Consider the following 26,692-nt stretch of genomic DNA (forward strand, 5'->3'; position numbering starts at 1 on the left):
GCAGCTCCGCTAATCTGGCCTGCTGTTTGTTACCGACCATCTTTCTATTCAATTGCTTCCAGTCCGACGATATTATTCTGACTTTTGCATCATGCCAGTGTGTGGAAAGGACAAAAATAATGTAAGGCTTTTCTTGCTTCTACCTTTTAATACAGGGAAACTTAACGAACTTATTATTTGCTCAGTGCTCATCCAACCATCTCATATGGCCCCTCATGCCTGCTAACAATGAATCACCGCTTTATCGCAACATGCGAACTGCTGTACCGCTACTATGACTTGCTCCTGACCAAGCCATTGTAGTAGATTGCCTAAGCATGCCGCATGCTTTTGTATCCCCCGAACCTCATGCGTGCACCGTTACACCATATCTCTCGAGCATTCGGCCAGCGAATGCTTTACGCTCTGCTAGTGTAACCCTGACCGACAATGCATTCGACATCTGTAATCCTGAGCACAACGCTAGCGGCGCCGGTGAACCGAAGGTGGGGCGGCGGGCCGGGGCGGGGGCGGGGGCGCGTGGCCACCGGTGCCGCCGTCGTGACCTTTCGACCCAGCGCGGCACCGACGCGGTGTACCACCGACCGACGGACCGGTCGACCGGGCGACCGGGCGACCGTCGAATACGAGTAGACTTGAAGCGGAGACGGGCGCGGCCGTAGTGAACCGATACTTGGCTATGTTGGGTTCGCTGGGGTGAATTCAGGGGCAATGTTCTGTTAGATCGTGAAGTGGTTCAAAGGGGGCTATGGGTTCGGGCTGGGTCTGGACTGGACTGTGTTAAAATGGAGCAGCGCTGAGGAGGGGTATGAGCGGTGCTGGGCTATAGCTGATATGAAACATCCCGAATCCCTATCTTGACATAGGTGATACCGGGTGGCGCCATTCGAGACGGTAGCATCGGTGGCTGCATTACGAACAAGGCCTTGTGTGGAGTTTATGATGGAGCTGTAATGATCGCCGCAATGACGGCTGTGTTTCCGTGTCGGAACTTCAGTCCAGCTCGCACACGGACAAAGCTGAGGAGACTGGACAGAAATGACACGCAACGTGATATACACAGCTGGCCGTGCCCGTGGTGCTGGTTTATTTTGGCCGTGTCGGTCGGCTCTTTGAAGACCCCGCCGCTGGTTGTATGGTCGGTGTAATGTAGCTACATTGGTCTGCCGATGTTTAGTTCCTACTGGGCCAAAGAAGGACGTATGGACGACTTTGTTGACAACTGGATTCTGTTGAATGTGTCACTTGCTATGCCGAGTTTGGGAGAAGCGTTATACAGTTGAATTGCTGGATGCTTGCCGGACTTCCCATGACGGCGGGTTCTGGGAATCGTGTCGAGTGTTGTGCCTTCATTTAGCACCCTGAATTAAAGCATTCCTCACCATTGTCCGGCGGATCATTGTAATCCCGTCGCACATAAACATTCCAAGAAATGTCAGGACTCCCAGAATGTGTCACGTCATGCTTTGAGGACTTGGCATTCTGCTGACGGATTGCACTGACGAATCTTCGCGGTTGTTACGCAATATTGGAGAGCTGTTTTTCAATGCTACCGTCAGCCACCGAGTACTTTTATTTGCGTTTTACATAATCTCAGATTCCGCCGCTCCCTGGGAGACCGCCGGCCATGGTCAAGCGCGCAACTGATCCCACAGAACTGCTGATCATACGTGAACGGTATGTGAACGCGGATGTGAACAGCACTTAATTCCGCTTGGCGGAACAACACCGCGCCCGTGGACGTAATACCCCAGCAGGAGCTCCGACCACCTCCTCAGTCGCGCAATTTTACCGCCAAATGGCCCGGGAACGACAGAAGGCTGCTGTCCCTGACGGCGCTGACGGAGATAACCTTGGGTCGGAGCTGCCGGCCCGTGGTGCTCGGCTCACTGCGCCGCTTCTGAGGCGTTTGTGCCGCGCTGCGCCAGTTTACCTAACACTGCCCCGTTCGGCGTCAGCGGCCCGCCGCGCGCCAAGAAATGCCGTCGATGCGGCGCTATGGTCGCACACAGACAGCTGACTGAGCTGGCTGCTCTTGGCCCAGTTGGCACGAGTTCAACTGGTCAGAAACGACGGGAAAATGGTCGCTGCAGGCTGCAGCGCTCCAGGATCATCGGGCTTCGTGATGTGGTGCAATACCTATGATCAATAATCATCGCCCAGCAAAACATTTGCTACACCCATGGAGTCTCACACGGCACCCTTTGTGTGCCTCGAATACCCTTATCTGAATCTGATCAGAACATTGTGGCACTTTGGTGCCATTGTTTCCGAAGTGGCAACTAATTCAGCCTGTCCAAATTGGTCGCTGCGCGGTCGGCCTGCCCTCTCCATGGGTCGGTGGACAGCGCGACACGCGCCACCGCTGCTGTCGGTACGGTGTGGGGCGCTCCGTGTGAGTGTGACGCTGTGGCCTAGCTGACCCGGCTCAGAGACGATGTGCCCTTTCCCCTGTGTCCCCGTCTCCGCTCAGTCGTGCGTAGAGCGCTTTTCTGAACGTCGCCAGTGTTGTTGATTTCGTCATTTCTGCTGCCTTTAATATTCGCAGCCGTCATCAACACGGCCGTCATCGCCACGGTCGTCATCGCTGACGCCAGCGCTGCCTGACAGCCTGTCAAACTCAGGTGCTGTCATCGTTGCAGCACGGCTCACCGACGAGGCCTCGACTCGGCGTAGCGTCGCGCGTGTGCGATTTCCTCAGCCGAGCGGTGAGCCGAAAACACGTGTCTCGCCCACCAGAGTATGACGAACGGGCGGAGCGCAGACGGCCGCCGCCTCGTGCCGCCGAAAACCGGCCGGGGAATTATCGATTCTCGTGGGCTGGTTACTGTCATCTACGGCGCCTTTGTTCTACACGGCTGGGGTGGCTGTCGATTTTTCAATGAATGTACGCTGCAGTGACTGGTAGGGACAAAGCTCGTCGTGGGACTTGAAGGGTGTGCTCGAATCGGATCAGCTCTCTTGTTATCTGCGGAACAGCAGCTTCCATCTGGGCCCACTGAGCTGGCTTGTTTTTCCGGTTCGCTAGTGGAACGGCTAGGTTTCAGTCCGATTGAAGTTGGTCAGTTGATGCTTGTAGCTGGTCTGTCGTCAAGAGCGACCGAACTGAAATATTGGCTTTATATGTGAAGATACAGTAGCACTCAGATGTACCTAACGCTGTTAAATACGGTAGGTATTATGCCTAGTACTTGATGGCTATTTATTTTCTCATTCAACTGAGCTGATCATTTAGATAACCTTTTTAGTTGTAATTTTCATTTTAGCGGTAACGTCTTGAAATGCCCATTTAATTCGCCTCTTGCAATAGCGGCATTGCTCATTTTTATTTAGGCGTTCTGACGCTTAACTTGGCCTTTGCTGCATTGAGGCAATGATGCAAAGAGCGCATACTTGTGGGCTCAAGTGTAGCCAGGATCGCCTTTATCAACTACATAGGTATAATGCGTGAGTTAATCCGCATATCTCGTTCGAAAGACATGTAATGCGGCCATCGCTGAGGTACTATCCCTGCGTGAACCTCGGCAAGCATTGCATCAACCGACGACGCCAACGGGAAATTCGAAGTTTCTGATTAGAGGAACATGATCATTGCTCATCAATCGGTTTGCTCCTGCGGTGATTGACGTCATTACATGGCAAACAGGTGACGTCTCACTATTCGTGACGTCATACAACTCGTAAATCGTGATCGCTTAGTTGTAAGTAAAGACTCCTTCACCGCTGCGTAGCGGTTATTTACATGTGATGAGCTACTCCGGAGTCGGGCCGCTGAGCTGCGGTTGCTGTCATCTTTGGACACTGGGGTCCCACTTCCTGATTAGAACCATGCAAAGACCGGGCTTACGACGGAATTAACATTTGTACATGAGGTCAGCTGTGTTATGGTAGCGCTTAATAGGGGATCTGAGGTGCGCGTCGTTGAAGGCTAAGCTGAGTTGAAGGCTGGCCTTACGGTACATCAGAATGGGACAGAAGTCCGGCATCCTACGCTGTGCAGTCAAACATTGTGGATTTCGGGGAGCTATGGCCAGGAAGATTTCTATTGCCGAGGCCGATTCATTCTAAAAGGCTGGCGAGAAGGTAACGGGCTAACGGGTCCTTTGAGAAGGTTCGGTGAGGTGAACCCAGACGTTCTGCCCACACAGCTACGCCCCGGCGACTTACCAGATAAGCTGTGGATAAGGTAACCAAACATGGCCCTGTTGAGCCTCCAACTCTGGTTTGTTTTCTCCGGATTGGCGCGGAAGGTAAAAATGTAAACACATATGTCCGGGACTTCTGGTGACGCAGGTTCCTCGAGTTAGCGCTGCAAAAGGCTGCTGAAACCAGCCTCGGTATAAGGATCCCACCCAGCCGTTTTGGTCATAGCTCATAGCAAATGAGTTTTACGAATGCTGACCGGCACTTTTAAAGATGAAGTTAGTGCCGTGATGACGAGAATCGGCTCAATCGGTGTTTTACGAATTGGATCGCTTTTAAGATGATCGTTTTTTTTTGTGCTCGCAGCTCCATCTTGTCGAGCTGTCCCGGCTCCACGACTAACTTTAGTTCTAATCCTCTCAGACCCTGCAGAACTTGTCCTTTATTTGCGCTCTGATATGAACGAATGAACCCATTTTTACCTCCGCGCCCGGCTTTAGGTCATCGTTTTCCATGAACTGTGGTCAACCCGTTTCGTTCAGCCTAGTTCCTGGTCCGGTAGGTCTCCGGTGCCCGACCCCGTGCTGGCTGGTGCTGGCAGTGGGGTGGGGTTCGGCCACTCCTGAGGAAAAGCGCACGCCCCCTTCAGTCGGCCAGTCGCGGGGTGCCGTGTCAACACGTGACCTTTCCTGACCACGGCTGCTGCAGGCTGACAGATTAGCACGGCCGGCGGGCTTTTCCGCCGTTCTATGAAACTGGGTGTGGCGGGGAGTCTTGGTCAGTTATCCTGCACTGCAGCCGGACCGGAGTCACTGTCCCAGGAACGGCGGGGTGGTTCTAGCGCTACCGCGTGGGTGGCTGTCTACCAGTCCATACACTCTCTCACCACATATACACACGGTGACTGGTACGGCAGTGCTCCAGCTCAGTTTGGCCGTAGCCGGATAAGTAGGCTCGCCATCTGACCGGACGGCGGACTCTCAGTGCCTTTTGAGGCTAGCGGTGCCGGACCGGCGCGGTGGGCGCTGGGGGTGGGTGGGGTGCCCACTTGGAAACTTTCCCGACGGAATGTCGCCGCCACTGCCAACTCGGCCAACTGCAGGACAGGATGTCCAGCAGTGACATTCTGGCTTCCTAGTTCGGACTGCTAGCGGAAGTAATTCAAGTTTTATAAGAGAACCATCTCAACTGATTTTGTTTGTCAAGACCATAAAAGGTTCGCTGTGGCTGTGTTCTTTGTGACGGAGTTTTTGCTTTCATAAACCCAGCTAGGAAGCTTGATGTCCTGCATCCTTTCACCAGTGCCCTCTCTTCACCGGCCACCTGAACTGAATCTGAATGGTATTCAAATCCTGAGTGACCCTTCTTTTGTCGCGCATCCACTGTTGTTGCGGCAGCCGCCGTGAAGGGACAACTGTGCTGGCTGGCGATGCGGGCCATGGTTTGTGACGGTGCAACGGTTCCGCATATAAATGGCCGTCCTGCATGACCCTGCACCGCCGGAAACAGACTCATATTGGCTGATATTTCGCCCTTAAGCCTCTCAACAAACACTCGAAATAATTCGCCACTGGCAGGATGTGCACTATTCAGGACGGAGAGCCCGCCATCATGCAATGCATTCCGATGATATCGAGCGTCCACTATGTAGGATTATCGCTCATGGGACCAACAGAGCTGATACTATCATGCAGTAGCAATTGGGGATCCCTCACACTTGTCATTTTTAAGAGTGCTTTGATATTGTTGGCATTGTTTATTAATCTCTGACCCAAATGCTTATCTACTGACTGACATACTAACGCAGAAGACTGTCTGCTATGTTTCGCTCCAATTCCTTGGTTTATAAATATTTCAAACAATCTGTCTGGCAGTAAGGGTACGTTCCGTTTCTCGGGCGTGCAACTCTGCTGCGCTCAGTGCCGGCTAGTCTGGTGACCGCTTTCCGAGAGCTCTCTGCAGCCCGCCTGGCGCCTACTCGTCCCGCCAATACTCGGTACCGCCTGTCCTGCCCTCCTGCCCCTACGGCACCGCTCCGTCCCTCGTGTATCTTATGCATTGCAACCTGGCCCTCTTCCCCTGCAGCCCGCGCGGCGCCATCTGTCGCTCTATTACTTGGTACCGCATTCCCTCCCCTACACTTCCCATGGCGCCGCCGTGGCACCCCGTCCATCGAGCATCTTTGCACCCTAACCCCGTTTCCTTCTCACCCCGCGCTGACTTGACGCTCCCTGCTGTTTTACAGGATGCCACCGTCAGTGAGTCTGAAGACGGACCTGATGACGTCGCTCAGCCCGCCACCCCGTGAGTATGCCGAGTCGGCCCGTGTACGGCACGGGTCGCCTTATACGGGACGGGACCACGCATCCCTGACGGGCTCCGTATTCGGTCCCTTGCGCTGGCGCTGACGTGGGCTATGCTTTGATGCTAGGCAGCAGTGGATGCGAACCCTGCCTGCTGTCGGTGATATGCTGAGCGTAACGCGTGAATGATTGCCGGTCGGATTTAATGAGACAGTAGCTGCGCTGTATAGTGCACCGTATATGTAGTACGGCTATGTGGAGCGATTGCATGCATGCATTGATGGATGAGTCACATATGCGCACGGAAGGTTCAACATAGGTAAAAACTGCACACTGTTGGAGCTACGAGCGATGAGGCTTGGCACTTCCGCTAACCCCACGATAACTCACATAATCGCAATCGAGTGTGCACTGCAATCATCTGCATATCAATGCACTAACCCTACCCATTAGAGGCCACGAGCGAAGTGCGGCAGCGAAAGAAGCTGGCGTGGGGCGGCGTTCGATCCATGCGGCTGGCAGATAGGCTACAGCTGAACGAGGTAGGAATGCAGGAGGGTGGGGTTGGATAATGATTGATCCTCACGGCAGTTTGCCTGACCCAAACGTGATATGGGATCGCTGGCGAGCAGTGGGCAGTGGGCACGGCTCTTGCATCGTATGGGTCTTCATTAGTTGACAGGGGAGGGTCAGTTGGCACGTCCAGTCATGCATCTATCCGTCCATCTCTCTGCTGTCCGTCTGTCTCCGTCCATCCTTCTATGCTTTCCTATATGTCTTTCCGTGTTTTCTTCCGCGTCTCTCTGTCCCGTCTTTTCCTCTGTCCGTCTACCCCTCTGTCTCTGTCTACCCCTCCGTCCGTCCATCGCTCCGTCGGCTGTTGTAGCGCCGATAACGGTGCCGTGCGGTGACTGATCCGCCGCGCCGTCAGCCACCACTGCCGTGTGAACGACCAGACCGGACCGCATATGACGGTAGCCCGAACCGCATATGACGGCAGCCCGTAGGCCGATGGCTGACGGACGGCATATGCCGACTGACGGGCGGCGCCGCTGGCAGCCGAGCCCGTCAGAGCAGCTGCCGCAGCCCGCACTGGGAGGCAGCTGCGGTGACGATAGTACGCAGAGCCAGGCGGCAACGGCTAAGGGTGCCGCGGGTGTGTATTGACTCTCCGCCGTACCCTGATTGTTTATTTCGTGTTGGTATGGTCATCCGATTATCGTCGTGGCTGTATCTTGTCATTGGTTGGTATCGCATATCGATTCGTGAAAGTATTGGCCGTGGTTGGACTATCGGCGACACTTGACGAATAGCGTGGTTGGATTTGTTTATTGTGACGGCTACTTGGAGGTCTCTGTAATATGTCCTGGAAGTCTTGGTAATATGTCCTGAACTGTTTTCGTCGTCCCAATGGCGTGTTTCCCTGGCTGACATCATAAGCCATTTTAATCATGTGATAATCTGTTCAGAACACATTAATTGCCCGGCTTCCATAGGTTGATCCTTGATATGGTTTCTCACTTTATATTCTTCATTTAATAGGTTTGTAGTAACTTCCTTTGTCATGAAATCTGAGAGCGTAGTAGGTCCAGTAACCGACATTATCGTATGCTCAGAGACCTTGTGTCGAATTCTAATTAGGTGCCTGCCGCAGTGAATTTCTCGGCCGGCCGGTCGACCTCGGGGATTCGCTGGCGCGTATTTTGGCTTTGTCCGTGTTCTCGGAATTCGTTATCAGGGTCGTCGCGGCGCAGGTCTCGGTCACAATAGCACGGCGTGGTCCGCGCGCGGCCCATACTATCAGCGCGTGCCCGCTGTAAGGTCAAGACGGTCCTTGTCAGTGTGTTCACACGGCCATACCTATTCATTGGCGACCGTCTAAGGCAGGTCGGCTGATCTGATCTCCGTGGAACGCTGCAGCGCTGCACAGCCCAAATTCGGCGATTCTCCGCGACACTGAAACCGGCCTGATAGTGGCGATCTGAGGTGAAACTGGCCGTATCGTGCCGGTCGTGACTCGGCTGCGGCCAACCCGGCGCGGCGCGGGACGCCGCAGGACATCACATCGCATCGCGCCGCGCGCCAGAGCCAAATTTGGCGTCCACGTCTGACCCCGGTGGTGCGCCGGCCGTCCGTCCGATTTGGTGCGGTCTCGGCGATAGGGCTGACGCTGGATCCGCTGGATGAAGGTCGTCCGCGCCGCTCGGCGGCTCCCATGGCGGCCGGCCTGCGTCATAGATGACGTCATTAGTGTACTGATACGTCATACGGTGGTGGCTGACAAGGAAGCAGGTACTAATTGATGGACGGGTATTGCGCACGCACGCTCTCTGACGCCGGTGGGTGTGTGAGTGACGCTCATGATAGTGAGTCATCGAGTCATCTAGGGATCGTAAATAAGCTGTGTGTTATCGTTGTGCTCTCTCCTCACGTGTCAATGCTTCACTTTCATGGTTGCGAAATTGTTTTTCCTGATGCATGACATGTCATGGGCTGAATGTTTAGATAGTTATCATCAAGGAGAAATTATGTGTGGAGAGTTTAAGGCTTTACTAAGTGGCTTTGATTTGTCATGTCTACGAGCGGTAAAGTTATTTCCAGATTTATCTGCGACGAAAAATTATTTCATATTCCTAATTAAACAGCCGGTTGATGCAGCCCTCATTGGAATAGGTTGAACATCAAAAGCTGCACATCAATTGGCCTATCGACATAAACATTTGACTGACAGCAAACGAGCGCTACCACTTGGCACGACCGTGCGATAGCGTCTTCCCTACCCCGTCCTACCCCGTCTCTGGCACTGCATAGGCAGTGCCAGATGCATAGGCAGCATAACATGCATCGCGGACCGTCGTTTTTCTGTGCGGCTCCCGACGCGCCGCAGTCGACTGGCATCACGGCGATGGGGAAGACCCGCTGCAAATTGGGGAGGCCCGATGACTGGGCTTGCGTGACCGAACCGACTCCGACGGCCGAGCGATCTCGCTGACCAAACTCTGCCGTCTGCACCCGTTTACGTCTCCAGCCAGCCCGCGACAAGTGCCTTAGCGTTGAGTCAGCACTGAGATAGCCGCCGCCCACTCAGCGTGGCCGGGCACGATGTTGCACACGCCGGTTTGGCGAATTCCCTTCCAACGTCATCGGCGTGGACGCCGGCTCCTGGAAGAACTCTGCAGCCGGCGAAGGCACAGACTCCCGATAGCCTGGAGTCAGTCCGATCAGCGTCCATTACGGAGGCGCGTGGTTTCCGGTCGGGCGGCCGCTCGGACCGTCTCAGGGCCACGCGCCGCCGGCCGTCCTCCGTCTTCCGTGTGTGGTCTGCACGGGCGCCACGACCGGCCACAGGGCTCGTATGTGCACACGGCGCGCGGGGAGACGCCGCGTATGGCGCTATCAATCCCGGCAGGTCGGTGGAGGGAGATTACAGGGGGGTGTGGGCACGTCCGCCGTGGCCTCTCACCGGTACGTTGGCTGCATCTCTGATCACCCAGCGGCACCTACCGCAGAGTTGATGGGCTCGCTGTCTGGTCACGACGCCATTGATTCCGAACCGCCGCCAGGCTGTGCTGCACCGATCGCCCCTGTGACCGGGAGGTGACCTCTGACTCCGTCCGAGGCGCCGCCTGCGGCTGACCTGGTGACCCGCCGTCGTCCGGTCGTCGAGGTCCGTCATTGGGTCGTTCGAGGCGTGTCCGTCTGTTGGCGTTGGCAGCGTGCCGACGGCGGCGGCAGCGGCGCGTGGCCGGTACGAGGGCCGCCTCCTCCGACGGCTGAATATGGTGCGGCACGCGCACAGAAGGGTTCCCCGGCCCCCGCAGCCCGCGGACCGACCGCGCTCCTTAGAAGGCCGGCCGGCGCCGCGTGGTACGGCCCTGGTTGACTCGGGGTCACTAGGGAACACCAGGGCAGTGGGCCGGACGATCGCTTCTATTAACCTGGGCGTAGTAGGGCGTAACCATTGCACCGCTACAGCTGACTGGGCGGTCAGCCCGCTACCCTCCCCTCCCCATCACAGGCCGCTCCCGAGCGAGGGGAGTGCGTGCGTGGCGCCGCTCCGTCTGGTGGCGGCTGGGCGGCTGGCCGGCCGCCCACAGCCCACCGCCCGCCGCCCGCCGCTGCCGCCCGCCGCCCGCTATGCCCAAACTTGGCAGCCGGCGGCGGCGGCGGCTGGGAGAGAGCGGCGCGGCGGCCGGCGCCGTTAGTTGGCCGCTGAGCGCCGTGGCGAGAGGAGGTGCTGTGTGAGCTCCGCTCGGACTGAGCGGCGGTGAGAGTGACGGTGAGGGGTGCTGAGGTGCTCTGCTCTGACCGGGAACTGGCCGTCGCCGTGGCCGTCGAATTCGTGACGTTAGCGCGTCGGCCCGCTGCCGCCATGGGCGTGCAACATGTGCGCACCACCTTCAAATTGTGAGTTTTGGAGACTTCCCTACCGGTTTCGTCAATTTGACATGACGTGTTAGTGACTGGTAGTGGTACCCTCCAGATACCCCCATGATTGAAATTCGCGCTAATCTGAAGGCTGAAGTGAACCCTTCATGTCTTCTTTCAGTGACCTCCTTGTGGTGTGATAGGATACAGGTGACTGATGTATTATCAGAGTGTGGGCCGGCCTTCATCATTGGGTAACCGTCTGGCTACATCCGGATATTCATGATGCTACGAGTGGGGTCGCCAAACACTCCATGTGTGTGACGTCTACGGGCTGGTATCGTCTGCTTAGCTGAAAACTGTCGACTGACTTACGTTTAGTAGTGCCGACGGGATCCAGGCGTGAAATGGGCTCACAAAGAACGATGGCCATTCCGTGCCCTTGATTATGTCCCGTCACTCCTATTTATCGCTCGGCATGTATGTTTATGGAGAGGCTCACTCGGATAATAGAGGATGGCTCCGAACGCTCATAGAGCCTTTTTATTCGCTCGAGGATTGTTGTATATTTTTTCCTGTCACAGCCAGCCAGAGACTCTCTCTGTTTTTTCTCCTTCCCTCTGCTTGTCGATGCACCGGACCGCACCGTTGAACGCTGCACCACCGTTCGGTCACCTCAATCACCCCTGGTGGGTCGTGACCTCCTCCGACCTCCACCAGCCCAGTCCGCCACGGCCATAGGGTCCACTCGCTGCTGGCTGATATGACATGTGGACCTTTGCTGGCTGTGGTTTACGACAGCAGTGGAATCCAACAGGCTCACATAGCAGCTGTGAAACTCTTGTGACTGTGGTTCACTGCAGTACCGCAGCCCTGCTGGCTCACACTACAGTCCACTGTCAGTTCTGCTGGCTCACACGGTAGAGTGAAGCTTCACTCCCTCACACGGTAGCGGCGCACGCGGTCGGCCGGGGGCGCGGGTCAAAACGCTCGCTCGCTCTCGCTGATTCACTGGAGCGATGTTCAGAGAAAAGCAGGCCACGGCGTTACTGGCGGTACGTCGTTGGAAGCGCGTGAGTGAATCAGGCGGCGCCGTGCAGCTGAAGCTGGTGCTTTTCCGGGATGTCCCTGCAGTGGATACATTTTGAACGCTCGTTAGAGCGAGGACGAGCTAGGACGGTTTGTCAGCTCGTCGCTGTGTGTTTTGCGTCGTTTCCCAGCGTTGTTCGCTACCCCGGATATGGGTGTTGACAGATAAGGCTTATCCGTGAATTGTCCGGTCGATGTTACCGCCTCCCTTTCAGCGATGATAACACTCTGTGGGGGATGTATCGCCAATGTCGCCTCTGACATCATAGCTGCGTTGTGCGGTTATGTTGGCGTGTGTTGTCCTTGGGATGCTGGTGTCAATCTAGGTACGATTTGGCGTAGTTAGACGGTGTAAGTAGCGCGTCTTTGTCAGGGAATCACTTTTTAGCGCAAATCCTCTGTGCTGAAGCCTGTAACTACTACGTGGCAGGCACTGCGTTGAAGCGTCGGATAAGGAAATAGCCAGCGCTGCATGGCTTCTACCTTCCGGTGAGTCTTCACTGATTGATGCCTGTCGACAGAGAGTTTCTTTTTCCTCTTTCCCTGGTCTCCAATATCCACAATCCTGTCCTGACGTGAAATCGACAAGCTCTTGTCCCTCCCACAGCGGATCTGTCAATATTGCCCAAGATGACGCAACATCGCGGCACCCGTTTCTCCACATATTTGGCGTACGGGAGTGGCGTCCGCGGCGGCGCCCGATCCTGTAACGTGACGCGCCGGTGACGCTGCAGCAGTGACGGCCCGTGACGGACGCCGTGACGGTCCGTGACGAGCGCGGTACGGCGCCGGTCGGGCCGGACGGGAGGGGAGGGTGCGGGTCGTAACGGGATGGGCCGCAGAGGCGGAGGCAGTGAGGCTCACGCTGGTAGCGGAGGCAGCCAAGCTCGCTGTGGTGAGCCGTGAAGCGGTGCCGGTGGCGGCAGAAGCGCCGGCGCCGGCGCGGGCGGTGCGACACCGACACTGTGGTGCAGTGGTGCGGAACTGACCGAGCCGAGGCACGGAACAGAGTCATGTGCCGTGCCGCTCTGTGCCGTGCGCACTAGCGGAATGCAGCGTTGTCCCAACACGAATTGGCAATGCTGCCTCTGTAAGTCCTTGGAGTCGTAATCACGAGCTACCGCCCTCGCAGTAAGCAGCTCCGCAATCGGCACACTAGTCCTTTCCATTACAACATTCTCCCAAATAATCATCATGAAAGCTATCTGCGCATCCTTTTCCTCCGTGTGGCCGCCGGAAGGGGAACTCTCCTGTTCCGATGCACGGGCTGGCGGATGTGACGCCACCCCGAGCCCCCGCGTTGGCCCCCGGCCAGCCCGTGTCCGCCTGCCCCACAGGGCAGGCACGGACTCGGCTGCTGATACGCCACGACAGTGAAACTTGTCGGACTAGCCACGTGCCGCCCCAGTCATGGACCGGATGCAGTTTCTCCCCGGTATTTCGCCCAAACTTGATGCTGTTGGTAATCGCTTCCTAGAATAATGATGTTTTTTTTTGTGTGTGCATTGTTTCGGAAGTATCCGTGTTTGGCAATGGTCTCCCTACTCAGTAGCGAGCGCGCTGGATCAGATTATCACGACAAACAGATCTGGATTCTCCCTACAATCCTTTTTTGAGAGGTGGCGGTTGTTACCCGGACATTGTCCAGTGTTTGGCATTTGCCAGCTGAATAAGGTCGAGTGCCAGGGCTGTTTTTGTTGCTCGGCCGTAGTCCACTGCCACTGACGTGATCTGTAACGAGCCCGCCGCCCTCCCGTCCGGTCATTGCGTGACCCAACTGCCAGATACCTGGCAGACCGGGCTGCGCCACCACTATTTGCCTATCGGAGAGAGAGGCGATTTGTAGTAGGTATGTCGGTGTTGCAGCGAGAACGGATTGAGGTGACCGGGTCGGACGGAAAACCGGGTCCGGTCGGAGCGGAAAACCATGTTTGCTAGAAAACTGGAAACATCGATTTCACGAGTTGCACACACTCGGAGCTGTTTTTTTTTTTGCGCCGGTTGCCTTGGACTTGGTGGTTCTCTTTATGCTGCTCTTGTGCTGACATGAAGGAGATGGAAAGGAGAACTTGTCTGATGAAAACTTCACCACACATCTTCTAAACCCGGACGCTTTTAGCGCCGCCCGGACTTGATCCCGGACTCGATTCTCCGTACCGCCGGCCCGGACCAGCTGACCGCCCCGCGCTGTTATCGCTCTGTCGGGGTCTGTCGCGCGCCGGTCCCGATGCGATCTCCGCTCGCAGGAGGTGTTTGGCTGCGTGCAGCGGTCCCGCCAAGGTGAGCCGTTTGTGTTTGCTGCGGCCGGTGACAGGGTGTGACGGCTGCGCTGCTGATCTAACGTGTCATCAGCGGACGCTGCAGCTGGTGGCTGGCGCAGTATTATCGGACCGGGCTGGGCTGGGCTGGGCGTGGGGAGGGTGGAGCGGAGCGATCACGGGTACGGTGTGGGTTAGCGTAGTCGGATCTTCTGGCTTTGTGTGCATTGAGATTGAGCTAGTCGGGTAGTTGGTCGGTCATATCACTTATAGGTGACTTGGATCGGTCTCAGTTCTGATCAGTAATCAGTCAGATTGGTACCTTCTTGGCATGTCTGGTACGGCAGTGAAATTCATGCACTAGCACCGTTTTCAGAGCCCTGGAAGTCAGCCCCAGTGCCCGTTCCAGACGACTGCCTGCTCCAGTCGTGACGAATCATCGGCCAGGCCAGACCGGTCGATAGTCGGGTGCCCATCGTCTTCGACTCACGACCGCCGTTCGTCGTTTGCTGCCGTCGTTTGCCGCCGCCGTCGGCCGCCCGACAGTCTGGTGCCGACGTGGTGACTCACCCGGCCATGTGGCGGCTCGGGCCGTGCGAAATGTTCCGTCCCGCCCCTGCACTCTGCAGTGGTGGCTGGTTCTGTTTGCCCTGTGGTGGGACCGCTGCCGTACTGCTGCCGCTGCTGCTGTGCCGTCTTTCCCCACTGTGTGATTCAGCCGCCGCCATGTGTGGGATCCCGCTCCGCTCGTTGGCCCGTGTTTGGATAGAACTCACCGCGTCCCACCACCTCCCACTATCTACTTCACCTCCATCTGTGGCCTCACCACTGACCTGATACCGCCCGACCCCGGGCACTGAGTGAACCCTTCACCGCCGACTCACCGGCGCCGCCGCACCCACTTCAGTCGAGGGCCGGCGCCGCCGCCGATGGCCTTATTGAGAGTATGACGGACCGGCCCACTCCCCACGGGCCGCCGCTCACCGCCGATTTGGTGGGCCGCTTCGTTTACGGTCGATTTTGGAGGCCGGGGCTCGATGCTGCGCCATGACTGAGCTGTAGAGGCTGGTGCAGTGGTCCGAATATGGTGGGAGCAGCGCGGTTAAATTTGGGGGCGTGATATGCGTGGGCGGCGGGTGATGTGATGTATAGCTGTGCTGAATGGATTCTGACATGTTGATGTAGATACGGGGGCGAGAGGCATCACTTCGGTGCCCACTTTAGGTGAGCACGTCGAAGGCTTACCTCACCGTCATGAGGTGAAATATTCCACAGTTGATGGCTATATCGGGCGGGCCTCAGACCTATGAAAGGTGTGGACTTGACATGGTTTATAGGTACCGCAAAGTGGACTTCCCCATTTCCACTAATTGTCATGTTTTAGTCGAGCATGTGTCTACGGTAGACGTCTACCGATATTTCTAATGACGTACTCCTATTTAATCGAAAATGCAGTCGATTTGCAAACTTGATGGGAATAAAACTTGCAAGCTCGCCGATGACCTGTTTCGTTCACGTCTGAGGCCGCGCTGCAGTCACGCTGGAGCTGCAGTGTGAAGCCATGGTCAAGTCACGGTGAGGCCGTGCTGAATTCGTGCCCGGCTCCGGGCTCCCCGTCCCTCCCCACAGACTGCCCGCAGTTGGCCGGACTGCCATGCACCCTCTCACCTTCCCCTGGGCTCCTCTCATTGGTCTGCAAACACTGCCAGCCCGCAGCCGATAGCGCCGTGCATGGCCTGACGCCAGTTTGACGGTGCCGCTGGCCTTGTTGGAGCCAGAAATGATGCGGCTTTTATGCCGCTGCCTAACTGGGCCCGAACGGCCGGCCGGTGGGGTTATTGCGACATTCGTTGTTGGTACTTGGCCACTCCATCTGCCTCCTTTGGCTTTTTGCGTCCCCGAGCGACAAAAGACAAACAGACTGACTCTTTCGCAAACCTCACAGCATGGTGCTCGAAGAAAGCATTGAGACGCCGCCGGACCCAGGGTAGTTCTGCCGTGCAGACTTCCTTCCTTGTATTGCCTCGTGCGGCGTGAACTGAGAAGGTGACGCAACTCGGTTCCACACTGTGAGCGTTCCGTGCGTCTTCCATTACCGGCAGTGGTGCAATGCTGACGTAGCTTCATGCTGTGGTTGTAGTGGTGTAATGTAATCTCAATTCAATAAGCCCTTGGTAACCGTATGGATCGTCATGTCACGCTCACTTTGTGCATATACCTGCATTTGATGCAATGGTGTTTGATATACTGACATATCGACCCTCATAAGTTATATGCCGCACCACGAATATCCGCGTTGAAGCAGTGCCACAGTCTCAGACAGAGTAACTAGCCTCGTGCCTCGCAGCTCGACCTCTCGCCGCTCGCCGCCGCTGCAGCGGCACTCGCTGACAGAAGTAGGCCGCCGTCAGTGGTCCCAGTTCGGACGGCACGGTACAGTCAGCTGCGGGCGGGGGCGGGGGCGGCAGGATGGTCACGGGCGGCGCGCCGAACCGTGGCGAACCCGGGGGGGGGGGCGGGGGCGGCCGGGCCCAGCCGGGGCACTGCACCCTGCCCGGATATGTCGGCTGAATTCAGCCGGCTGTGTCGGAGCGGGGGTGGAGGGGACGCACTATAGGCCGGCAGCCTGAAAAAGCGCTAGAAATTCCCCCAAACTGACTGTCCGCAATATGAACAAAATAGGTATCATTTAATCCCAAATTGATCGAAGAATATGATTCCGATGCTAGTTTTGCCCTAAGGTCAAAATTGAGGTCGTCAGTTGTCACCAAACACAAGACAATTTAGACTCTCTATAGGCCACCACATTTACCGATTTTAATGATGAACTTTAGTGGTAGTTTATTAGTTGACCAATCGTCGTTTTGAACGAAATTTCCTGTCAGACTAGTTCAGGGCACTGTTGTTCACTGTGCCAACATCATTCTGACATATTGCATCGCTTTTCTGCAAGATAAGCTAGCTGTTTGCAAGCAGCTGCAAGACGTAATTTAAAATCGTATCCAATTTTTTAATTAGACTTTTATAAAAACGTTATTTCGAGCGGCTAAAAATGAACATTTTATACTAGCCTCTGATTACTCATCTTTTGTTCCATATAGGTGCTTTGCTGCTTTTCCCTGCTACTTTTCGAGATATGCGCCAGTAAACCACATGATGTAGGGGCAATTGTCACTTCGCCGCTCCACTGAAGGCCCGGCGCTCTTTAAAGCGCTGGAAGTTGTGAAAAACAAACGCTTATAATCTAAATAAAATATATGTCCCTGAGCTCAGAATTGATCAACGCACACAATGCTGTCAACATTTCTGGGCCAAACTCAAAAATTCAGTCATTATTAACCCCTAAACACAAGTCAGTGATAATCAACAACAACTTGCTCTTTAGTTAGACTTTTTGAGAAATGTTATTTCGAGCCGCTAAAAATGGCCATGCCATACAAACCACCAATCATCTTTCTGTCATGCCCTACTCGCAATTTTTGCTAATGCCTGCTACTCTTCGAGGTCACGTGACCTCACCATTAAAAGTGAATGGGGAAATAAGGAAACTGTTGTTTTTGCGCATGGAATGATTTCAAACTATCTCAAGCATACGGAATCGTGATTTCGTGCACTCCTTGCAAGATCCGATGCTTTACTTTTGCATTTTTTACCTTCCGTGACGTCATTTATGACGTCACACCGGTCATAGGAGTTTCTCGTCAATAACTCAAGATCAAATTGAGCCAGCGACTCGGGAAAGCCACCAATGGACTCGGGAAGACCTCCCGAATCGAATGATATGCGATACGACCTCCTTCGATTAAGTTCGTGGCCTGATGGGCTCTGAACTGACCTTGACTCGAGGTCAATACCTTAAGTTGACCTCACCCGAACAAAAAGTATACCATTCGACGCGCCTGAGCCAGGCGAACACGATGGTGCCAAAATCGCTGCTCTGCGGCCATTTTTTTGCGAAATTATTTGCCAAAAACCAAACCCTACCTTGGGCTTTTTGACTTCACATCAGAGGTTACCGGTTGACCTGGGACCTTAAAATCGGGTATCAATCGTTCCGCCTTGAAACGGCGCACACGCTTGTTTTTTCCGCGAGGCTCTAGCTCCATTAGGGGCGAAACGGCAAAAAGGGGTCGTACCAACCCTCCCCCCTCGGCCGGCCGAGGGGGTGGGGGGTCCGACAATAGGTCCGGCGAGGGTTAAGCAGCCCCACTTCGTTTTTAGCATGTTTGCTTGTCACTGAGATTAACAACTCAATCACAAATAATTTCTAGCACTTTTCCGGACCCCCGGCCCAGTGTGGGACGGTCATATCAGGTCGAGTCAGGAGTGGACTAGAACGGTGGGTGTTGGTTGTTTGCTGACTGACCGACCCATTGAGGGTTGTTTCCCAACGACTCACAGCAGCAGTACCTCATCGTCCCGGCCATCTCGCCTCCTCGCCACCGCTGCCTGACAGTCATCACACCATCGTCCTATCGCTCCTGCCCGGGAAGTGTCAATCCCTGTACCACCAACCGTTCTCAGTGTGAGCTCTGACTGGCTTTGTGGCCGTGCTCGCCGCCGTGGTGCCAGCACAGCGGCTCTCTGGCCGACCCGGGCCCCAAACTGCGCACATTGCCCCGCTGCGGCCCCCGCAGCGCGTTTGACCCAGACCGCCGCTGTCGGCACATCAGAGGCCTGGACCGGCTCCAGCGCGCTTTGTTTGACCGTCTTAGGGATGTGCCACTTATTATGTGTCTCCGGATGCCAGTGCAGATGGAGGAAAATGCTCGTCTTGCAGACAAAAGTATGCAATTGACCCATAGAGCGGGTCTTGTCACTGCTGACCCTTGGTACTTACGAAAGGCGGCGTGGATTGAAGTGAGGGACCCCTTTGTATTCTTTAATGTCATTCTCATGATAATACGCCCTATGCCGGTGCATCTGCAGAGACAAGCCATGTGTGTTTTTCTCCTCGAGTGTTGTCTTCTCATAAGTTCTATGGTGTGACCCCGTTCTGACCTCATCTCCCCTATCTCGCCCGCAGCCCGGCCCGGCAGTGTGTCTTCGCCGTCAAGGGCACGTCAATGGTGGTCTCGCGCGCCCGGAGTCCGGCTCCGGCCGGCTCCGGGCCCGTCTCCGGCTCCGGGCCCGGACCGGCCACAGTGACTGCGGCTGCCAGCGAGGGCTCCGGCTCGGGCGGCTGCGGGGTGGCCGCCTCGGACATCCAGCGGCACCTGCAGGACATGCTGGCGCTCATCCGACCCGACGACAACCTGCTCATGGTCAGTGGATACTGGATGACTCTGTCCACTCATCTATCTCCCCTTTTTCTCCCTGCTCCTCCTTTCACCTCCCCTTCATCTATCTATCATCTCCCTTCCCCCTCTCTCTGTCTCTTTCTCTTCTAATTCTCTTTCTCCCTCGCCTCATTCCAAACTCCTACCACGTACCACCCTGCAGCCACATCAACACACCATCCCCACTGCTGCTGCATACCACCACTGCTGGCACGCCCATGTGTCTCTGTCTGTCTGTCTGTCGGGTAAACTCTACATAGTGCCAGTCGATACACCGTGGGTGTACCCGGGCGGCTGTGTATCCTGTGTGGTCGGACGGTGCGGCGGCGACTCCCCCGGTTTCCGGTGTCCTCTGTGGTGGGAGTGTGGGTTTCCGCAGAGGAAGGTCGGACTGGGACCGGTGTGGGCGGAAGGTGTGCCTCTGTTTTCTTCCTGGGTGCCTGGATTGTGATCTGTATTGTTTGGCGTCAGCTGGTTATGGTATCACCTGCCCCGCACCTACTCCATTCCGCGAAACTGAGCCTGTGTTTGGCTGCGCCCCGGGCTAGTTTTCTTGTGGCTTATCTGTAACTGGCGCGAATGTTCTGGGCAGAATTAATGAGGCTTATGAATTTGGTACTACGAAGGTGAACCATATTTGGAAGGGACTGTCAACAGGACCATCTATCTGAAGACAATCAGTGGAGAAAAGACGACGGCGCTAGATAACAAGGTGTAGGCCGTGCAGGTGTCGGGCGCATTGTTGCGCTCCAACCTGTGCAGCTCAGCAACGACCGCATGCAGTCTGCAACAGCGTCGTTTGTTATCATTCCTGATGCGGATCTTGCGAACAACAGCTGTCTACGGCCCGGGTTTTTATCGGTTTGATGTATGTGCCCGTGCGCGTCTGTATGCGGGTCGACTAGAACAGCAGGGTAGCTAAGGATGCGAGAGCGGTGCGGTGAACTGGTCAGTGGAGTTTGTGTGGTGGTCAGTGGACAGTGAACAGTGGACTGTGGCGGTGGACGGCACGCCGTGGTGTGGACCGCCAGTGGAGGCTGTGGAAGCGCGCTGCACTGTGGACCGCTTCTGTCGGCCTATTGATGTGGACAGTGGATGATAAACGTTGGTCAGTGGTCGGTGGACTGCTTCTGTTTAGCAGTGGGCGGCGGGTAGTGGTGGTGTGGACTGCTTATTGTGGACGAGCAATGGACAGTGGACGATAACCGGTGGTCAGTGGTCGGTGGGCTGATCACCACACTCCCAAATGGGCTCCAGCTGTGGCCGAAGCCAGCTGCCCAGATCGATGATACATGGGTGAAAATCGCTCCAGCTGCTGCCCGAAGAGGTGATCCGGATCCGGCTCCATCAGTCTGTATCTGTTTGGCAGGTGACTGACACTTAGGATGCTCCCATTAAATTGTGATAAATTCAGATGTGGCGGCTCTTTAATGTAACTTTTCGGACAAATGACAAGGACTGATGCTGGCAAACGTTTTCTCAAGTTAAAGGTAGTGTGCCACCTTTGAAAGATTTCCCATTTTATTTTTCCTAGGATAAGAAGCTTCTGTTTTTACCTAATATCGCAAAAAAAATCAAAAATGGGCCTGGAATAGTGCCTTTTTCGCCTAAAAGTTTTTCGGTTTTTAGATATGTATAACAACTGTAGTGGGCTCACCTGCAAACAGGCGTCGGGCAACAATCGCGAATGCGGCCGGCGCACTTGTGACAATAAGCAAAGGTCATTATAGTGTTACGACCATACGACGTACGGGAATGAGTTATCAGCTGTCTAATCGTAGACAACACAATGTCGAGCCTTAAACTGTAAGCCCGTATTGGTATTGTTTCTTTTATTTGGCTGTCGAACATTATTTATGGTTTGAAATATGATTTTATGTAAAATAATTGATATGAAAAAGCCGTCTTATAAGTAATGACCCCATTTCACCACACGCAAGTGGCAGAAATGACAATGATCAGCTGACGCATTTTTCTTGGCCGAAGTCAGAGCGCGCGGCCCGACGCACCACGCGTATTTGGAAATTCCGACCTCGACGAGCATCAGAAGCCACCTGACAGGCGTGTTCGAAACCGCAGGAGATGATGATGAACGGGTTTATCGAAACTTGATTGGATGAGCATATCGGTAATAGCGATTTCAGTGTGTGCATTTATTGTTCATAGTGGTGTGAAATGTGGTTGGGGTACGACCGACAACCCGTCGGGGCGAATTTCGTACTGGGGTACTCAAAATTTGAAGAATTTAAGACGTTTCCATGAGTTTTGAAGGTATGGATAAGTTCTAAAAATCCGGTTCTCCTTATCTGGGCCATTAACTCCATACGGTCCAAGAAAGCTGGCACACTACCTTTAATGCTACTGCACTTGTTGTCACTTGCTACCTACTCCATCAGCTACGTTTTCGTGTTTTGTCCTTACCGGCGGCTGCGCAGGTAATAGCCTGGGATCATATTGCAGCTTGGCTCGGTCACCCCCCCCTCCCCCCAACAGATCTTACGAAACACATTGTGGTGGTGCGCAGTGCTTTACTCTGCACAAAGCCTTGGTGCACTAAGTGCGGTTTTACTGGATCTCAAGGAATGATTGGTGTGCCTCGTGCGGCCTCTGTGTTCTCTGCAAAACAACGATAATTGCAAACCCTCGGGTTGCGCTTTGCAGGCTCGCTGCTGAGCGACGACAACCTTGGTGCTGCTGCGGTATCCGTTACCCGAACACTGCCTTTCAGCTCAGGCGGAGGGGAGATGTCTTTAGTATGCTCGAATCGCGATGCCTTAGTATGCCCGAGCCATACACCTTCATTTGTGGCTGTGTTTACCGGTCGGTCGTTAGATTGCGAAATTGGCATGCCGGACCGGTACGAATCACCATTTCAATCTCGGTTATTGCCGTGCAGACGTGGCCGTGGGTGACCTCCGCTCGCCGCTGCAGTGCAGTTTAATAACACCGGCTCTGTCTCGCGGTGAAGACACAGGGGCTCTTCACCGGCCAACTCACTGCGAATCTGTCGTGAGTCGAGTGTCATGAGTCGCGACTCGAGTTGCGTCGCTATCGCCTCGGGTAACCGCACGACTCGAAACCGCAGGAGGAAGCACCGCAGATAACGCGCTGGGAACTCTCGTGACCCGAGAACCGCGAGCTGGCGGCTCCGTATTAGGAGCGGCCCTCTGCGCGTAGCTCGGACGATAGCCGGGACGCGTGCACTGGCGTAAGATGGACACGGAGCGTGGGCTGGGGAGGGATGTCGCTGAGATGCGTCGGCGGACGCTCGCCGGCGGTCGGCGGCCTCTGTTGATAGGCAGGAGAGTGCCACGTTCGGTCGCTCTGAGATGCTCGCCTTTGTCCGTCGAGTGGTGGACAAAGACCGGCGAGTGGTTCTGGAGCGGCCGGTGCGAGCCGCCGACCGGCAGGTTTTTGCCAGAGATGACGGGCCGATGCCCGGACGGAGGCTCGGCAGGGCACCTGGCACTCGGTTTGGAACACGGCAGGGGCACCGACAGTCCGTAGTCGTGACATGAACTTTGTTTGCCTGGTATGATTGGATAGCTCGGGGAACCAGGTCTGAAGGCTAGCGCCTGTCTGGAGCGCAGTTAGGTAACGGGTTTGTGGTTTGTGTGACGTGAATATCACCTGAGAACCGCTGCGGATTTTTCGCTGTTGTTAGTCGGGCAGCCTTATTGCGCAGTTCTAATGAACACCGCTACGGCGAAGATGGTGGTCGCTCATATTTGCCGAGTGACTGTTATACCTGTGTCTTGCTATGTAATCGTCCTTCATTGTGTTGACAGTGCCGGCGTCTGACTTTGAATAGGCCGGTGGACTCTGACCTGCGTAGGAGTTGTGACAGAGGCGCTATCAAACATGCATTGTCCTATGTATGGCCCATATCATCCCTTTCGCACTAAATTTTACGTTTCTATCACCGCCAGTATGTGTGCCCTCTCCGCTGAGTAAACAAAAGCCACACACCGCCGCTTATGTGACTCACGGCCGTCCCTTGACCCTCTCACACCATGATCTGGTCACGGCAGCCATGGCCTGTAGCGCGCCGTGACCCAGCTACCCCGTCACGGTGGCCGCCGGGCCGTGAGGATGCGTCCCACGCGGACACTCTCCTGCTCGTGGCGAGGTGGGCTCGTGGCATGGCGAGCTGAGCTGGCGTGGGGAGCAGGGCTCTCGCGTAGCATGCCGGGAGCTCTCGCGTGGCGTGCCGGGAGCTCCCCGTTTCGCGTCCGGCCGAGCCGGTCACGATGTCCGGGTCACCGGCGGCACGGAGCGCCACACGCCCGTTCGATAGAAAACCTGCCCGTCACGCGGCCGTCACAGAGCCCGTCACGCGCTGACACGGTGACCGTCATTCGGCTTCTGTCATACTTCGTCTGCCACACGCCGTCTGTCATGCGCTTTCAGTCATCGTACGTCGCTTTCTGACTGTGATAGCAATAGCAACAAGTATGCCAGCTGTCCTTCGTGGCTATCAAGCACACTTTGTGATGAACCCGAGATGAAGCCGCTTTATCCCTTTTGGACAGACTTTACTAGCTCATAGCTGTAATAAGCTGTAGTCGCCTTCTGCTCACCGGCGGTCCCACTGTGCGGGACGCGGCGCCGTGCCGCGGCCCAGCCGACCGGCCGGCTGTGGCGACCCAACCCGCGCGGCGGCCGGCCTACTTCAGCTGTGGCCGCCGCCGCCGCCCAGCCGGCCGCCGCCGCCGGCCGGCTGGATGGCCTCGATGCGTTTTGTGGCGCCTTCTGTCGGCCCGTCTGTCGGGCGGCTACGATTGATGGTGTCGGAGCTGAGGTAGTGCGGTGAAGCTGTGCTGGGACGGCACCGAATGGGAGCGAGCGTGGAGAACGGGGTGCAGTGGCACTAGGATAGAATTGGTGTCTGGCAAATAACAACACCCAGCTCAATGTTCAGCGTGCCCTCAGTATAAAACATAGAGTTTGAATGATACGTAATGGCTGGACGGCAGGACGCTGATTGGTGCCGATCCAGTTGCCTCCCCTTTTCTGTATCAAATGAATAGAGCTTGGCGATGACGCCATTACTGACAGTGATCGTGGGTCCTCTGTCGGCTGAGCTGACGGCTGACTAGGACCTGGCCGCCACCAGCAGCTGGTATTGACGTCATCGGCCGCAGTCTGATGTAACTCTCCTCACGCCGGGGAGAGTGTTGGCTCGACGCACCTCGCCCGTGGCCAGCAGAGTCCCGGTAACCGAGCTGGCCCTCTCCCAATGTGAGCTACGTAACAGCTGCGGCCTGTAGCGCAGTCCGACGGAGCGCTTTGCAGCTCCGGGCCGAAGCTGACCCAGCTCTGCTGCGGTGTGGCGCAATCACTGGGCCAGTTGGTCGCGGAACGCCCGCAACTGCAGCTGACTGGGCTCAATCTAAAACAGGCAGAGTGGACAGAGCGGACGGCGACTCTCGGCCGCCGCCGCCGCCGTCCCAGTTAGCTGCAGCTTGCCACATCCGTCGCCGGCTGTCAGCTGCGGAGCCGGCGCTCCGGCCCGGCGTGGGCCGCGGAGCCGCCGCCGGCATGGCTGCGTTTTTGCCGCGCCGTGAAAGTGATCGGTGCCGACGCTGGCCGCGACGAGCGGCGGACGAGCGGGCTGCCCCGTTCCTTTCCCGTCCGCAGGGTGGTGTTGTGAGACATGGCCCACGGCTAGACGAGGCGGTCGACGGTGGTTAGGTTGGAATAGAATTGGGCTGGAAGGATGGACTTGAGCAGGGATTGTCGGGAGTTTAGAGCTTCGTGTGTGACGTTGATAGTCAGGAAACTGTGATAGGGCTAGCAGCTGATAGCTGATATGCCTTGCGCTCACACATGTTATACTGAGTGGGCTGTAGATAGTTACGATAGTTACGCAATGGGTTGTCACGCTACGCCGCCGATCGTATGGTTACGTATCACGTTCACTACAACACACTAGACGGTGGCCACGCATCATTCGTTAGCTTTGTGTGTGTGCGTGTCTGGTGGCTTTGAGCATGTGTATTAGAGTGATCGGAGGTTCTGTTGTAGACTGATATCCACCCGTGCTAACCGCTGTGTGCCCGCACCCATGACCCGCCACCGTGCTTACCGCCGCATATAGACACACAGATAGCGTTTAACCTCGCCGGACCGGGCGGCGGCCGTGCTGATGCATTGTTTGTCTCGATAGCGCGGTGTGCATTCCACGGCCGCGCCCGCCCGCTGCGGTGGTGGCCTTCATTCAACAGTTCAACACGGGCTGGTCGGTTGTGGGGGTGTGTGCCGCCTCGTCCAGCGCCCCTGACCGCCACGTGACCGGTAGTCTCGGTGCCACGTGCCGTCATGTGACTTGTAATCGTGGCGCTTTGGCCATCACGTGACCTGTGACCTACCTTCTCTAACCATCACATGACCTATGCCCCAGTTGCCGTCTCTGACCGTCACGTGACCTGTCTGTATCGCAGGCGGTGCGTTTGGAGAGTGAGCACGTGGGTCGCAGCCGGTACCTGGTGGTGGTGGCGTCTCCAGCTGCCGACGAGTGCTGCCTGCTGGGGATTGACTGTCAGCGGCGCACCACCATCGGCCTGGTGCACCGGCTCCTCTCCGAGACGGAGACATCGCTCGACGGAGACGGGTGAGTAGGTTGGAGAGGCGAGAGAGGACGCTGAGACAGGGGAGGTGATGTAAAGGTGACCTTAACTCTGTTGACGTGAAGTGTAGTTTACTCATGACTTCATGGCTCAGTATGCCCAAAGTTTAGCAGTGTTCGTGTCGCTTAGATCAGCAGTGCCACGCTGTATCATAATCATACCCGTTCCCGCGGCTGCCACAACAGCTCGACACTCGAATCACAACAACGTGACCCACTATTTTCCCTCCGTGTGAGCCGGTGATTGTGCCACTGACCGCCGCGCTCCGGTCGCCCGCGGCGGCGGTCGGAGGAGCCATTACGTGTCGATGATGGTGACCGCTGTGGGTCGGTTGGAGAGCTGGCAGGGACCGCGGACCAGGGACCGGGGACCGGGGACCACCCAGGGCTGACGCCATGTGAGTGGGCGGGCCGTTACGAGCAATTACCACCCGGCTGGGGCGGCCAGCGCTAGTGAAAACCACCGGTCAAAGCACGGGACGAACGCTCATTATAGTGTGTGTGTGTGGGAGAGAGACAGGGAGGCTGATGACGGCTGGCCGCTCTGACCACACCGTACCACGCCCCCTGCCACGTCACAGGGGCTAGGTCCCACGGGAGGGGGGCAGGTGTAGGTCATTAGTG

General features: G+C 56.1%; 1 protein-coding gene across 2 annotated transcripts in view; it reads left to right on the plus strand.

Moving 5' to 3' along the window:
* The window catches only part of LOC122381763 (protein phosphatase Slingshot-like), a 50,518-nt gene that overhangs the window by 10,253 nt on the left and 13,573 nt on the right, over nt 1-26,692 (plus strand). The window contains exons 3-5 of one of the 2 annotated variants that reach the window (XM_043366359.1): nt 6,389-6,447; nt 19,188-19,425; nt 25,884-26,053. In XM_043366359.1, coding sequence (XP_043222294.1) covers nt 6,389-6,447; nt 19,188-19,425; nt 25,884-26,053 — 467 coding nt within the window. Of the gene's footprint in view, nt 1-6,388; nt 6,448-10,666; nt 10,854-19,187; nt 19,426-25,883; nt 26,054-26,692 lie in introns of those variants that run through there. The other variant, XM_043366360.1, reaches the window with a different exon arrangement.

Source organism: Amphibalanus amphitrite, unplaced genomic scaffold (assembly GCF_019059575.1).
Source record: "Amphibalanus amphitrite isolate SeventyFive unplaced genomic scaffold, NRLGWU_Aamphi_draft 000127F_arrow, whole genome shotgun sequence".
NCBI classification, from domain to species: domain Eukaryota; kingdom Metazoa; phylum Arthropoda; class Thecostraca; order Balanomorpha; family Balanidae; genus Amphibalanus; species Amphibalanus amphitrite.